The 16409-nt window shown below is 44.6% G+C and overlaps 1 protein-coding gene across 3 annotated transcripts in view; it reads right to left on the bottom strand.

Moving 5' to 3' along the window:
- atp1b2a (ATPase Na+/K+ transporting subunit beta 2a) overlaps positions 1-16409 on the bottom strand; it is a 67380-nt gene that overhangs the window by 46070 nt on the left and 4901 nt on the right. Inside the window, exons 2-9 of one of the 3 annotated variants that reach the window (XR_011603559.1) lie at positions 11153-11281; positions 10803-10907; positions 10554-10633; positions 10326-10451; positions 9850-9909; positions 9531-9557; positions 8694-8789; positions 5894-6994 (exon numbers count right to left, since the gene is read on the bottom strand). Coding sequence is in view for 2 of the 3 variants with exons in the window: in XM_070992753.1 (XP_070848854.1) it covers positions 6830-6994; positions 8694-8789; positions 9531-9557; positions 9850-9909; positions 10326-10451; positions 10554-10633; positions 10803-10907; positions 11153-11281 (788 nt within the window). In the remaining variant the exon portion in view is untranslated. Of the gene's footprint in view, positions 1-5075; positions 6995-8693; positions 8790-9530; positions 9558-9849; positions 9910-10325; positions 10452-10553; positions 10634-10802; positions 10908-11152; positions 11282-16409 lie in introns of those variants that run through there. The other 2 variants (XM_070992753.1, XM_070992754.1) reach the window with 2 other exon arrangements.

Genomic DNA, 16409 nt, shown 5'->3' with positions numbered 1-16409 from the left:
CTGCTCTAAGCGTCTTTGGTCCAGAGGGTTCTGGCTGGTCTCAGTGCTGTTTGACATCTGATTGGACAGCTGATCGTCCTCGCTGAGCTTCTTCAAACAGCTGCAGCACTTTGTGCAGAGCTGAAGCTGTTTGTGGTTCTTCTTCGTGTCCAGTTTTCCTGGCAGTCATTGAAACCTTCGCTGGTCTACCTGACCGTGTCTCAGTATCAGCAGAACCCCTGATGTTCCACTTTTTATCAGTTTGAACACGACTGATCTTCCTTACAGCTCAGTATCCAGAGAAGTCAGGCCGGCTGTGGATGAAACGTGCAGCAGTGATTACAATCAAACAGGTGACAGGTGTGGGAGCTCACCTGAACAGCTGTTTAAAGCTGTGTGCAGTTTATCAGGCCAAACGCTGAAGGGTCTGTAGACCAGAACAGAGGGCACGAACAAATGTGAGATAATAAACGGCTTCTTCTGACCTTCTGTCCCTGAAACAAACAAAACGAGCTCTGCATCAATATATTTAAAAAAAAAAGATATTTCACAAATTTGACAGGTGAGGTCAAACTTATGGGTGCAGCTTCTTACGCAGTATGTTAATGTGTTAATGGTCCTGGTTCAGTTCGTACCTGCAGTAAAACACCTCTGGATCTGCAGGACGTTGGTCGAAAGAATAAACCTGAAACAAACAGCACACACCACCATGGCACAGGTAAGTCACACCTGTCTCAGGTCACTCAATGGTTTCTATCCAAAATTCTTGAGTGTGAGTGGATTTTCAGAGTAAATGATCCTGAGTGTTTCCTGTGCTGCAGCACAAACATGACCAGAACCAGAGCAAGCAGAGAGCTGCTGCACAGACGTGATGACAGATATGATCACGTCAGGTCAGACCTACTCTGTGTTCTGTCAGTCAGTGACGATGTCCACATGTGGAACAATACTTTTCAAAACGGCTTTTCCTCTGTTTGAAAAAATCCACACAAGCAACGTTTAAAACAAACAAACAAACAAACAAACAAAGCAAACTTGGTCCATATGAAATCACAGACACACAACTGAAGCCCTGACACAAGCACACCAACAGGCGGACATGTAACACACACACACACACACACACACACGTAATTAATATTGGTGTATGATGAGAAATGGTGGAGCAGTGAGAGCAGCAGGTTGGACGTGATGGGACAGTCTTCTGTTAAATGATGCTGGAGTTAAACTGGCAGCGTCCCTTCCCTTCTGTTGCTGAAGATGCTGCTTAGGGCCCCCACCGTCTCATGCAGGGGGTGGGATGGGTTGTCCATGATTAATGTCAGCTTGGCTAACGTCCTCCTCTCACCCACAATCTCATGATCGATGGTGTCCAGAGGACAGTCTTTTCCTGTCCGTCTCAGAGCTCCCACAGCCCCACAGCCCGCTGCACAGAAAGCTGCAGATGCCAGCACAGCGTCCTGCATAGTGTCCTCCACACTCCAAAGACCTCCATCTTCTTAGCAGGTGGAGACGACTTTGGTCCCTCCTGTACAGGACTTCTGTGTTGTTAGTCCAGTCCAGTTTGTGGTTGAGGTGAACACCCAAATATTTGTAATCCCAAACAGTCCCAATGTTCAGACCCTGGATGCTGGTGTGGTCTGTGGCTTCTTCCTGTGGGAATCTATCACCGTCTCCTTTGTCTTGCTGGCGTTTATGTGCAGGCGGTTCAGTCCACATAATCTGACAAAGCTATGACCTCCCAGGCTCCCAGTTCGTTCCTGTGATACACATCCGATGGGGTGAAATAAAATCTGATGAAAAACAGATTCAGTTCCTTTGCTCAGACCACCTGAGCTCAGAGGTCCTGTACACCTTCAGGTATAACTCAGGTAAACGTTGTGCTTCTGTCCAGTGAAGCAGGAGATTCATTGTTTAGTGAGCGCACCTTCATGGTGTTGTCAGTCATTGTAATACATCACTGTGACCACTGGAGGGCGTCACTGCTGCCTGGCTCTGTTACTCATGTTGTTATATAACTGGCTGCCTGCTGCTGTCATTGGACTTATGTAACACACATGGAAATGTCCTTTTCAGCATCTCTTTCCTGTCTGAACTGTGTGCTTTTCAGGCTTTAGGACTCAGGAGAGTCTGACAGTTTGGAGTTTTCCTGACCTTGAACTCCTCTTTGCCGTCCATGTGAGATGTGGCTTAGGTTTGGGTTAGAGGACGAACAGCTGTTGTGGAACTTGGTTTCAGAAGATCTGAGAACAGACAAAGTTGGCATGAACCGTGGCAACTAACCAGCAGTTACTATGGCAACTGGCCAGTAGTGGCAGCCACTGCCACGAATCATGGATCTGGTATCTGACCACCATGAGTCACAAACAGGATCAGCTGCCCAGAACTGGCAGATACCACAACATCTGGCTGGCATGTGCCACAAATAGTGGCAGGTGCCACAGCAGCTGACAGTTTTCATAATGTCTCACCAGGAGACACAGCAAATACTGTGGCATGCTGGTGCCACAAGTGGCATCTGCTGCAGTAGTATTACAGTTAATAGTTTTTAAACCCAGAAGTACTGCAGTTTGTAGTCTTTGAAGATGAAGTACTGCAGTTTGTAGTCTTTGAGGATGAAGTACTGCAGTTTGTAGTCTTTGAGGATGAAGTATTGCAGTTTGTAGTCTTTGAGGATGAAGTATTGCAGTTTGTAGTCTTTGCAGATGAAGTACTGCAGTTTGTAGTCTTTGAGGATGAAGTATTGCAGTTTGTAGTCTTTGTAGATGAAGTACTGCAGTTTGTAGTCTTTGTAGATGAAGTACTGCAGTTTGTAGTCTTTGAGGATGAAGTACTGCAGTTTGTAGTCTTTGAGGATGAAGTATTGCAGTTTGTAGTCTTTGAGGATGAAGTATTGCAGTTTGTAGTCTTTGCAGATGAAGTACTGCAGTTTGTAGTCTTTGAGGATGAAGTATTGCAGTTTGTAGTCTTTGAGGATGAAGTACTGCAGTTTGTAGTCTTTGTAGATGAAGTACTGCAGTTTGTAGTCTTTGAGGATGAAGTACTGCAGTTTGTAGTCTTTGAGGATGAAGTACTGCAGTTTGTAGTCTTTGAGGATGAAGTATTGCAGTTTGTAGTCTTTGAGGATGAAGTATTGCAGTTTGTAGTCTTTGTAGATGAAGTATTGCAGTTTGTAGTCTTTGAGGATGAAGTACTGTAGTTTGTAGTCTTGGAGGATAAAGTACTGCAGTTTGTAGTCTTGGAGGATAAAGTACTGCAGTTTGTAGTCTTTGAGGATGAAGTATTGCAGTTTGTAGTCTTTGTAGATGAAGTATTGCAGTTTGTAGTCTTTGAGGATGAAGTACTGCATTTTGTAGTCTTTGAGGATGAAGTACTGTAGTTTGTAGTCTTTGCAGATGAAGTATTGCAGTTTGTAGTCTTTGAGGATGAAGTACTGTAGTTTGTAGTCTTGGAGGATAAAGTACTGCAGTTTGTAGTCTTTGAGGATGAAGTATTGCAGTTTGTAGTCTTTGTAGATGAAGTATTGCAGTTTGTAGTCTTTGAGGATGAAGTATTGCAGTTTGTAGTCTTTGAGGATGAAGTACTGCAGTTTGTAGTCTTTGAGGATGAAGTACTGCAGTTTGTATTCTTTGAAGATGAAGTATTGCAGTTTGTAGTCTTGGAGGATAAAGTACTGCAGTTTGTAGTCTTTGAGGATGAAATATTGCAGTTTGTAGTCTTTGAGGATGAAGTACTGCAGTTTGTAGTCTTTGAGGATGAAGTACTGCAGTTTGTAGTCTTTGAGGATGAAGTACTGCAGTTTGTAGTCTTTGAGGATGAAGTATTGCAGTTTGTAGTCTTTGCAGATGAAGTATTGCAGTTTGTAGTCTTTGAGGATGAAGTACTGTAGTTTGTAGTCTTGGAGGATAAAGTACTGCAGTTTGTAGTCTTTGAGGATGAAGTATTGCAGTTTGTAGTCTTTGTAGATGAAGTATTGCAGTTTGTAGTCTTTGAGGATGAAGTACTGTAGTTTGTAGTCTTGGAGGATAAAGTACTGCAGTTTGTAGTCTTGGAGGATAAAGTACTGCAGTTTGTAGTCTTTGAGGATGAAGTATTGCAGTTTGTAGTCTTTGTAGATGAAGTATTGCAGTTTGTAGTCTTTGAGGATGAAGTACTGTAGTTTGTAGTCTTGGGGGATAAAGTACTGCAGTTTGTAGTCTTTGAGGATGAAGTACTGTAGTTTGTAGTCTTTGCAGATGAAGTATTGCAGTTTGTAGTCTTTGAGGATGAAGTACTGTAGTTTGTAGTCTTGGAGGATAAAGTACTGCAGTTTGTAGTCTTTGAGGATGAAGTATTGCAGTTTGTAGTCTTTGAGGATGAAGTACTGCAGTTTGTAGTCTTTGAGGATGAAGTATTGCAGTTTGTAGTCTTTGAGGATGAAGTACTGCAGTTTGTAGTCTTTGAGGATGAAGTATTGCAGTTTGTAGTCTTTGCAGATGAAGTATTGCAGTTTGTAGTCTGAGGATGAAGTACTGTAGTTTGTAGTCTTGGAGGATAAAGTACTGCAGTTTGTAGTCTTTGAGGATGAAGTATTGCAGTTTGTAGTCTTTGTAGATGAAGTATTGCAGTTTGTAGTCTTGGAGGATAAAGTACTGCAGTTTGTAGTCTTTGAGGATGAAGTATTGCAGTTTGTAGTCTTTGTAGATGAAGTATTGCAGTTTGTAGTCTTTGAGGATGAAGTACTGCAGTTTGTAGTCTTTGAGGATGAAGTACTGTAGTTTGTAGTCTTGGAGGATAAAGTACTGCAGTTTGTAGTCTTTGAGGATGAAGTATTGCAGTTTGTAGTCTTTGAGGATGAAGTATTGCAGTTTGTAGTCTTTGCAGATGAAGTACTGCAGTTTGTAGTCTTTGAGGATAAAGTACTGCAGTTTGTAGTCTTTGAGGATAAAGTACTGCAGTTTGTAGTCTTTGAGGATGAAGTACTGCAGTTTGTAGTCTTTGAGGATGAAGTATTGCAGTTTGTAGTCTTTGAGGATGAAGTACTGCAGTTTGTAGTCTTTGAGGATGAAGTATTGCAGTTTTATATCACGATCCTTCTCAATGAACCACACAGTTGGTTGTTTTTGTAGTTTTAATAACTTTTTTCTTTGTTTCATAAATGTCTGTTAAACACGAGGACATTTTCAGTCAGGAGAGATAAACCAATCACAAACAAGTATCCTATGACATCATACAGCAGGACCATCTGATTGGCTGGTCCCTCTTTAAAGGAAGACGACTGGCGGAGAACAGTACAGGTGGGGAGGTGCGTTTCCACGTGGCACAATAGTGTGATGATTGACAGGTGAGGACATCAAGTGTGTCACAGGACATGGTTATCATGGTAACGGTTGTCGTGCTCGGTCCCATGATGACGATAAACAAAAACACACGTAAACAAATCAACAGTTAACAAAAAACGGAATGACTAACGACTTCCTAACTCGTTAACTAAGCCATTAACTAAATTCACTAAGCCTTTATGTTCTTCATTAATTCTTCATCTAATCAACAAACGAGAAAACAAAAACATGAAAGATCAAACACCGATACTGTTGCCATGGTTGCTAAAGCTAGCATCTGATTGGTTGTGGATTTCACTGCTTCCACAGCAACAAACAAGGAGACAAACCAGTCCCTGAACTGGTTTCTCACCTGATGTCTCAACTGACTGTGCTTTTCAAACTGGAATATGAACTGGTTTGGGTTTACATAGTTAAACTGCTTCCTGGCCTGATCTCTAATCTGGACTGTGATGTGGTTTATCGAGTGTTAACTGGTTCCTGTCCTGGTTTCTGAGCTGGTGACCGATATGAACGAAAGCTTCAGAACAGCTAGTGAACCTTGTGGTGAGACCATCTTTGTTGACGGGTTCCTGTTCAGAGTCTTCGTTAACGTCGTGTTTCTGGCCTGTTTCGATCTGATTTTGGAAGGTTTTTTGAACTTGTTTCTGGTCTGGTGAAGTCTCTGGTTTCTGAGCTGTTATTGGACTCTTGTGGTTTTCTGTTGCAGTGTGAGATCTAGTTCCTGAACTGGTCTGTGGCATTTCTGTCACTGGTCGTCTTTCACAGCTGATCTGCGTAAAAACTTTTCTGAACTGGCTTCTGTTGTTTGTAATTCAGATTCTGAACTGACTTTTTGAACAGCCAATCAGAGACTATTTTACCTGATGCTACATCTACAGAAACCAGGCAGAAGTTCACCTGACTGTAATCTAAACTCTGTTGAATTTGATCTGTAATGATACTAACACTGTAAAACATCAAGTTATCATCAATCGCACTAATAAATAAAGTAATAAATAAATAAATAAATACAGTAGAATAAAGAAAACATTGATCAATAATCACATCAGCTCTGTGATCAATAATTTGGTCTTTGTTTCATGCAGATTGATATGATGATGATGATGATGATGATGATGGAGGTAAAGATCCTCCTGTTGTCTGTCGTTCTTCAGTCCATCCTCAGAGGCAGTGACATCAGAGCGTGTGTGCATGCTGATTGGTCGGTTTCAGGGTCGGTGTGTTCAAGTTAAAGCTGCACTGAGGCTGTTCAGAGGATCATATCAGCGAACATACAAAACAAAATACGTACCGACACGAGTACTGGAGACTAGCAGTCTGTAACTAAAGGTGACATATACTAAAATACTTCAGACGGTCAGTGAATGCATCATGAAGCTGGAGTAGGATTATTGTACGTAGATGTGGAAACATCACTGATGTGCTGGAATGATGGTGTGGATGAGGACAGACTCAGTACTTTCATTAAAACATCTGGATTAGTGCAGCTTTAACCTGTGTGTGAATGTGTGTGTTTGCAGGTGTGTCTATTTGTCGTCGATTCGTAGTTTGAAGGAAACCCGCCCGGCGAACTTGTCTCTCTCGCTGCCGGTGGCGAGAGTGTTGGAGTTGATTTTACACTCGACGTTGATGTCTGTGTTCAGAGAGGCGTTCAGGAACTTGACAGCCACCAGCGGCTGAGTGTAGTTCACCTGAGACATGAAACACATTGAACAGCATGACTTCACTGAAGAAGATGAGATGAGGATGTCTCACGAGCATCATATGGAAGCACTATCATGTATCCACCACCAAGGATCTACTGGATCGACTGCATCCCCTGACAGAATTAATGATAGTAATGAACTTTCTTTGTAGATCACCTTTCATACAAGAAAAGCAACTTTACAGCAAACGTGAAGACTCTCAGTGGTCCAGGTCCTGGTTGTCCAATGAGGGTCAAATCCTGGGCAGCTGGACTTGTAGAAACTGACAAATCTGACTGCTCTCATCCAAGAGGCTTCTTCAGTTCTAACTGACTGGTGTGGAGTCCAGAGGACAAGGAGGACAAGGGAGTTAGCAATGTAGCTTAGTCCTAGTCCATTCAGGGCTTTGTATGAGGAAGAGGAGGACCTTAAAATCAGTCCTGAATGTTTCAGGAAGTCAGTGCAGAACAACTGAAACTGGACTCGTGGACTCTGCTCTTGGCTCTGGTTCATAGTCGAGCTGCAGAGTTTTGAATGAGCTGAAGTCTCTCAGTGTTTTTCTTCTGGAGGTCAGTAAATCGAGTGTTACAGTCATCAAGTTAGCTTGAATTAAAGGCATGAGTCCATTTTTCAGTGTCTGTTTGGTTTAGAAACGGTCGTTCTTCAGCTGTTTCTGGGGTGAAAATGACGTTTTGGTCAACTTGTTGATGTGAGAGTTGAAGCTCAGATCTGAATCTAGAAGAACACCAAGACTGAAAGCTCGGATTGAATCCAGAGAGTCGATCTCACAGATTATCAAACAGCATTTCTCTCTTTGTTTAAAGCAGACTAGAAGGATTTCAGTTTGTCTCATTGAACTTGAAGAGATTGTGGCTCATCCATTGATTTATGGATTGACCAGACGGTCAGTGATGGAGTCTGTAGCTGCACCATCATTGATGTTCACAGATGTTCTGAAATTCTCTGAAATAATCTGGATAATCTTTGTATTTTAAAATGATTTGTAAAATAAACTGAACCTTGAACCTTGAACACTCAAATCTTGTAATTGGATTTATGAATCTTTCAATATATCTACACATATCTGCTGATTTATGACAGAAATCTAGAACGATTGACGAACTTCAGTAAGACTGAAACATCTGTTAACATGAATCGACTGACAGATTGATTAGATCTACTAACACAGATGTGATAACACACCCACATAGATCAACACCCACGGATCTCTTGAATCTATTAACATGGCTCTACTATGATGGACCACCAGTGGTCCTACAGGTGTGGTGGACTGCTGAGTCCTGACCTGAGCTGTTGGCCTCTAACTCAGAGTGGTCCTGGGCTTGAAGTACATGGGGATGTGGTCTTTCTTAAAAATCCTCCTGAGTTTTTCCAGACACTTCCAGTGTCTTAACACCCATCAACACCATGGCTCACGTCACCCTAACGCCTCACTTGATGACCGACTGGGTCGACGATCCTGCAGGAGGATCAAGACCTTGGACTTCACCAGTCAGTCAGAACTGAATAAACCTCTTGGAGGGGAGTTGAAGCGTCTTGGAGAACCTCAAGCAAGTCCAGTTGCCTTTGGAAGCACTTAGAAGTCTGCTAACATGTCATTTTAAATCATCTCAATGAAGAGCGCCACCTGGAGGCTTACTGCTGCACTGACCGTGTTGTCATATTCAGTGGAGTCGAGTGTTACCTGAGCTTTCTTGCCGTAGTACGGGTAGTACATGAGGTTGAAGGTTCCATTAGGAGGAAAATAGGCCAGAGGTCCGATCTTATCACTGTCCTCCCTCTGCACACACACACACACACACACACACACACACACACACACACACACACACACACACACTGATCAATACTTCAGGTCTTTCATCAATAACCTGCAGTGGTAACTTTAAATGTAGTCTCGACCCACCCACCCTCTCATTGACCTTCTGACCCCTTCCCTCCTGTCACCCCTCTCACTGACCCCCTGCAGACCTCTGCCATCTATTCATTTTCCAGGTATTGTGTGAGGTCTGTGATTGGCTCAGGTGACACTACCAAGAGACCGACCCCCCAAACCAAGTCTCCTCCCCCATGGCCTCCAGTATATCCTGACCAGACCGGCCCAAATGGACCCCCATGTACATCCCCCTCCTCACGTCCATTGGCCCATCGTCATTATCTTCCTCTTGCTCGTTTCATTAAGCTTTAAGATCTGATCGTTAGTTAGTGACGGAACCTTGGCAGAACAGAAGAGACAGAAGAACATCTGGAGATTCTGCTCAGGTTCTACTTCTACCTCTACTGCCTTTCTCTACTGCACTGTACTGCCTTTCTCTACTGCACTGTACTGCCTTTCTCTACTGCACTGTACTGCACTTTTCTACTGCACTGTACTGCGTTTCTCTACTGCACGCTACTGCGTTTCTCTACTGCACTCTCCTGCATTTCATTACTGAACTGCTGTGTATTATCTGCAGATGATCAATATGATTATTGGGCATTAAAGGTTCTACGTTCTATGATCCTCCTCTACTGTTCTTACCCACTGATCCTTCTCCACTTTGTACCTCTGATGGAGGAATGAGAGATTGAGACAGACAGTCAGTCAGACAGACAGACAGACAGACAGACAGACAGACAGACAGACAGACAGACAGACAGACAGACAGATGTGCAGACAGACAGACAGACAGACAGACAGACAGACAGACAGACAGACAGACAGATAGATAGACAGATGTGCAGACAGACAGACAGACAGACAGACAGACAGATGTGCAGACAGACAGACAGACAGACAGACAGATGTGCAGACAGACAGACAGACAGACAGACAGACAGACAGACAGACAGATGCAGACCTTCGCTCCACAGGTGACATATGGAGACTGACCGTCCTTCCCTGGCAACATACCAATCACCTGGAGAGACAGACAGGTAGACAGACAGACAGGTGAACAGTGGGCTCAGGTGAGGAGGGCACTTTGTGGAGGACTCAGTGAACACTGCAGACCGATCATTAGTACAATAATACGATGGTTGAACCAAACCTCAGTCACAAAAGTCATATTTTAACAGAGCTTATCTCCCATAGGCCCGTTCAGACTGGATGTCTGTCTGTGGTGGAGGTGATGTTAACAGTTGCTCTGGTCAGTGATTTCAAGCTGTCTGTGGGCCATTCCTCTCCTCAGCTGTCTGTCTGTATTTCACGGTGGATCTAATCTGACAGATGCTAACACGCTAACATCAGCACACTGAGAGAGTGGAGGAACTCCATCTGTGTGCAGCCTGCAGGTTTAAACATGTGACCCTGCATCAGGGTCAGAGGTCAACGTACCCGGTTCAGTTTGATGAGGATGCAGGGCTGACCTCTGCTGTAACCATAGAAACGATCTGACATCCCAGAGCAGTCCTCCAACATCGTCCGATTGAACTGACAGGAACGCTTGGGATTGTTCCTGACCTGCAGAGAGACAGACAGGGACAGAGAGGACGAGAGTGAGACAGGTAGAGACACAGACAGATACAGAATGAGACAGGTGGAGAGACAGACAGGCAGGTTTACCTCTCCACTGTCCTCTTGAATGAAGTATTGATCTGGAGGGCAGTTGTCATTGGTCTGAACCTGATAGCTGTCGTTGTACGCTGCAGACAGACAGACGGGTGGAGAGACAGACAGGTAGAGTCAAACATAAAACATGGCTGATTTTGATCAGGACATTCAAAACAGCACCAAACTGCATATGAAGGAAATCCAGTGATAAACATCAATCTATTACATCATATCGTTAAATACTCATAATGAGCATCTCACGGGACAGGAAGGTGTTGAGGTTGTGGATGAAGCCGTCCCAGCTCTCGGTGTTTGAGACAGAGAAACTGATCTCCAGCTGATTCCCCTTCGGACGAATCATCATCCCTGAAACAGACAGAGAACTGCTCGTTAACCAATCACAGCCTGAGCCTTGTTAAACAACCAATCATCCCTGAAACATAAAGACTGAAACTGCTCGTTAACCAGTCACACTCTGAAGCTTGTTTTAGGCAACCACTCATCATCAGGGTGTGTTGGGTGAACGTTGGGTGGAGTCAGGGTGTGTTGGAGGTATATTAGGTACGTTTGGTGGAGCTGGCGTGTTTCTGGTGTGCGTTTGTTTTTGTTACCTGGAGTGGCCAGGCGGTCCTGCCAGGTGGGTTTGTAGTCGTCGAGCGTCAGCAGCATGATGTACATGGTGAGAACAAACATGCCGGCCAGGCACAGGTAGAAGACCAGGTAGAAGAGCAGGATCAGACCTGACGGGGGGGGCGGGGGGAGAGAGGGACTTATTGTCATGTACAGTAACGTCCATCACATCCTGTCCTCCCCCACTCGTCCCCTCTCTCCTCTACATGTCATCTTTATAATCCTCTTGTGTTTAGCCCCGCCCCTGCTGATGACCTAGATTCAGTGTGAATGGGGGAGGGTGGAGGTGGAGGAGGGGGAGGTGTAATATCAGTGTGTAGCTCTCTGTCTCATCATCCATCCATTTTCTATACCGTGTATCCCTTTCGGGGTTGCGGGGGGCTGGAGCCTATCCCAGAGGGGTACACCCTGGACCGGTCGTCAGCCGATCGCAGAGCACAAACACACAACCATTCACACTCACACTCACACCTAGGGGCAATTTTACAGTCACCAATTAACCTAATGAGCATGTTTCTGGTCTGTGGGAGGAAGCCGGAGAGAAGCCACGCATGCACGGGAAGAACATGCAAACTTCACACAGAGAGGCCTGACCCGGGAATCGAACCGGCGACCTTGTTGCTGTGAGGTACGCGCACTACCTGCTGCGCCACCGTGCAGCCTGTCTCATCATCTGATTGGTTATTTCTAATTTACATTAACAGCAGTCAGTTTAAACTGATCAGTTTTACAAATTCAAAATCATTTTTTACCCGGCAACTGGGAATCCTCCGCTCTGATTGGCTATCGCCTGTTCCACTTTAACCTCTGTTCTAAATATTGAACAATGGTTAACTATAGCGACATCACGAATGCTCCATGCTTTGTTAAGTCACTGAAAGACCCCTGGAACTTCTTCAAGGATCCTGGGCCCCTCAAAGACCCCTGGAACCTCTTGAAGGACTGTTTGACTTAACTGACAGTCCATCAGTGTCCTCTGTAACACCCTGAAGGACTTTCAGAGCCTCTGGACCTGCAGAACCACTGTCACCTCTTTGAGGTCCACTTGAACTGCCTCAAAGACTGCTTGTTCCTCATCAAGGTGCCCCTGAAACGTCTGAGACCACGGGGACCTCCTCAGGGAAGGATGGTCAGGTTTCAAACATGTCCGCAGTGTCTTTAAATCTGACCTGGAGTCTGTCAGTGAGCTGAACCTGTTAAAGGCTTCCTCCTGCAGGTTTAATGTCATCAAACGTGTCCTCTGCTGCAGATTAACCGGTTCGTCTAACACGATCACATCAGAGCTGAGCACCAGTTTGTGATCCTCGTCCTGTCCTGGCTCTGAGCACTGAGCCGTCAGCTGGGGGGGGACGTCTGCTGCCCCCCGCCTGCTGTTGTCCAGCGCTCCTCTCACAGCTGCCACTCTCAGTCTCAGCGGTGCAAACTGGACATATTCTGTGTGATTTCCAAACACTCACCATAAAATGAAAACAGGTGTCTTAAAGTCTTCAGACCATTTGTGTCTTCGAGCATCAGTTTGTAAAAGTCAGCAGCTGTTCTGAACATCTGGCCTGAGTCCTTTCATCACACCTGCACTGGAAGAAAAGCTGCTCTTCAACCGCACTTGTTCCTCCAGGCATCACTCAAAAGGCTCACGTCTGATTGGCTTCTGTGCACTCTGGACATCTTCATGGTGTCAGTGTTGAAGCATGAGAGGGTCGCGTACCAGGCCGCCATGAAAGCAATGTGAAGTGATGTGAAGCGTTTTGATGTGAAGTGAAGCAACGTGATGTGAAGTGATGTGATGTGAAGCGATGTGAAGTGATGTGATGTGAAGCGTTTTGATGTGAAGTGATGTGAAGTGATGTGATGTGATGTGAAGCGACGTGATGTGAAGCGACGTGATGTGAAGTGATGTGATGTGAAACGTTTTGATGTGATGTGAAGTGATGTGAAGCGATGTGAAGTGATGTGATGTGAAGCGTTTTGATGTGAAGTGATGTGAAGCGATGTGAAGTGATGTGATGTGAAGCGTTTTGATGTGAAGTGATGTGAAGCGACGTGATGAGAAACGTTTTGATGTGATGTGAAGTGATGTGAAGCGATGTGAAGTGATGTGATGTGAAGTGATGTGAAGCGATGTGATGTGAAGTGATGTGAAGCGATGTGAAGTGATGTGATGTGAAGTGATGTGAAGCGATGTGATGTGATGTGAAGTGATGTGAAGTGATGTGAAGTGATGTGAAGCGACGTGATGTGAAGTGATGTGAAGTGAAGCGTTTTGATGTGATGTGATGTGATGTGATGTGATGTGATGTGATGTGAAGCGATGTGAAGTGATGTGAAGCGACGTGATGTGAAGTGATGTGATGTGAAGCGATGTGATGTGATGTGAAGTGATGTGAAGCGATGTGATGTGATGTGATGTGAAGTGATGTGAAGCGATGTGAAGTGATGTGAAGCGACGTGATGTGAAGTGAAACGTTTTGATCTGAAGCGATGTGCATTGTGAATGTTATTAAGTGTGTGATTTCTCTGTGTGTACATTGTCCTGAGTGTTTTTTTATTCCACCGACTTGTCATGTGAGCTTTAAAGACGCACACGCAGACATCAAAGTGAAATCCATTTGATTGGTTAAAATGTTGTACTGTCCCTTTAAGATGACATCAGTGTGGTTCCTCACAAGTATATAATACCAATGCGTGTTTGTGTGTGGATAGATTACAGTCCAATCAACCTTGTCTGTCTGCTTAATCCAGATTAACACACACTGTTACACACACACACACACACACACACACACACACACACACACACACACACACTGTTACACACACAGACACACAAACACAGACACACACACACAGACACACACACACACACACAGTAACACTTCCCTCTGATGTTGTTTGCTTCAGTTTATTGTGTGTACGTGTCAATGTGTGTGTGTGTGTGTGTGTGTGTGTGTGTGTGTGTGTGTGTGTCCTGGTGCATGATGGGACGTGTGACATCATCAGGGTGTAGTTATGTAAAACCTGAGCAGACTTGAGTTTTTATCAGTGTGTTATAATAGACTGTACAGGTGTGTGTCAGGTGTGCTCAGGAGGACGATGGTCAGTGTGGTGAAATTCCAGTCTGTCCAGTTCAGTTCAGAACACCACAGCCATCACACACCAGGACCAAACTAAGACCAGGACCAAACTAAAACCAGGACCAAACTAAACCAGGACCAAACTAAACCAGGACCAAACTAAAACCAACATCAGGTCAAGTCAGACTGGACAGAATCAGAAGTAGACCACTGGCCAGAACAGGACTGTGTCCTCATAACTGGATCTGTGTCCAGACCCCCCATAAAACCCTGCAGCCACATGTGGACTGAGGTGGGCCTCACCTGGTCTCCAGGTGTCACAACAGAAAGTGTTCTGACAGAATCAGCTGGAAAGTCTGTCTGAGAGCTTCTAAAACACTTTGTCAGAGACACTTCAGCCTCGACGTGGAAACTGTGTCGTCTCGTAGCTTTTTGTGTCGTCTCGTAGCTTTTTGTGTCGTCTCGTAGCTTTTTGTGTCGTCTCGTAGCTTTTTGTGTCTTCTCGTAGCTTTTTGTGTCGTCTCGTAGCTTTGTGTGTCGTCTCGTAGCTTTTTGTGTCTTCTCGTAGCTTTGTGTGTCGTCTCGTAGCTTTTTGTGTCGTCTCGTAGCTTTTTGTGTCGTCTCGTAGCTTTGTGTGTCTTCTCGTAGCTTTTTGTGTCGTCTCGTAGCTTTGTGTGTCTTCTCGTAGCTTTGTGTGTCTTCTCGTAGCTTTGTGTGTCGTCTCGTAGCTTTTTGTGTCTTCTCGTAGCTTTTTGTGTCGTCTCGTAGCTTTTTGTGTCTTCTCGTAGCTTTTTGTGTCGTCTCGTAGCTTTTTGTGTCGTCTCGTAGCTTTTTGTGTCGTCTCGTAGCTTTGTGTGTCTTCTCGTAGCTTTTTGTGTCGTCTCGTAGCTTTGTGTGTCTTCTCGTAGCTTTGTGTGTCTTCTCGTAGCTTTGTGTGTCGTCTCGTAGCTTTTTGTGTCTTCTCGTAGCTTTTTGTGTCGTCTCGTAGCTTTTTGTGTCTTCTCGTAGCTTTTTGTGTCGTCTCGTAGCTTTTTGTGTCTTCTCGTAGCTTTTTGTGTCGTCTCGTAGCTTTTTGTGTCTTCTCGTAGCTTTTTGTGTCGTCTCGTAGCTTTTTGTGTCGTCTCGTAGCTTTTTGTGTCGTCTCGTAGCCTGAGCTAACGTTAGCGCCACGCTTCGCTGCAGCTCGAGCTCAGCTGGTCTGAGGTCTGTGGAAGGCCTCCTCTGCTGCGTCTGCGACTTACAGGATAAACTTTGCGTTTTCTGCTTAATAAATGCTGCTGAGGCATCTAATCACCCCTTATCTAACTCTGAGAATCAGTCACATCACATTGAATAGTTAACCTTCATCCTCAAGCCTGAACCTCATTTTCATTCCTCTTTGGAGCCAATAAACACGTTTTTATTGCTTTATTTCTTCAGATCAGAAGAGCTAATCATGTTCAGAGTATCCCTTTTCTTTTGTGATATCATGATGTAATACTGTCACTGTGAAAAACACAAAAATCTACTGCTAAATATTCGTCATGTCATCCGTCACTGCTTCTGAACGTGGTTCCTGTCATTTGGCTGTTTCACTGTGTCATTTGTCTTTAATCTATTTCTGTTTTTTTCTGTGTAAATGTGGAGAGATTCAGATCCTAAAGACTGAGATCACTCAGATTATACAGACTGTTTCCTGCCTGTAGATCCTCTCTCTCTCTCCGTCAGTGTCAGTGATGCTCGCTCATCCTCTGTCAGCCATGTCCTCTCTGAAGGTCACTCTCTCTCTCTATTTATAATCTGGGTCTCTCTCTCTTAAAGGGGGCTGCAGGGATTATACAGGAAATGGGACGAGAGTGTGAGTGTGTGTGTGCGCGAGTGTGTATGTGTGTGTGTGTGTGTGTGTGTGTGTGTGTGTGTGTGTGTGTGTGTGTGTGCGTGCTGTGATCACATTGTTAAAGAGAAACTAAATTAGTGTTTTCACAGATTCGTGGTGATTCTTCAGGTGATTTCCTGCTCGACGTTCGCTCTGTGTGTCTGTGAACATTCGGTTCACCTGAATCCTTTGGCTCCGCCTTCCTGTGATGTAATAAACGAGGCTCGGAGGTCTGTCACGAGTGTTGAACTCTGACTGTTTGCAGCAGCCGAGTATAAAAAGCTGAACTCACTCAGAGCTGCTGGCAGCATT

Source organism: Chaetodon trifascialis, chromosome 23, assembly GCF_039877785.1.
Source record: "Chaetodon trifascialis isolate fChaTrf1 chromosome 23, fChaTrf1.hap1, whole genome shotgun sequence".
Taxonomy (NCBI): Eukaryota; Metazoa; Chordata; class Actinopteri; order Chaetodontiformes; family Chaetodontidae; genus Chaetodon; species Chaetodon trifascialis.
Note: the sequence above shows the minus strand (reverse complement) of the source record. Positions and strands in the feature narration are given on the sequence as shown.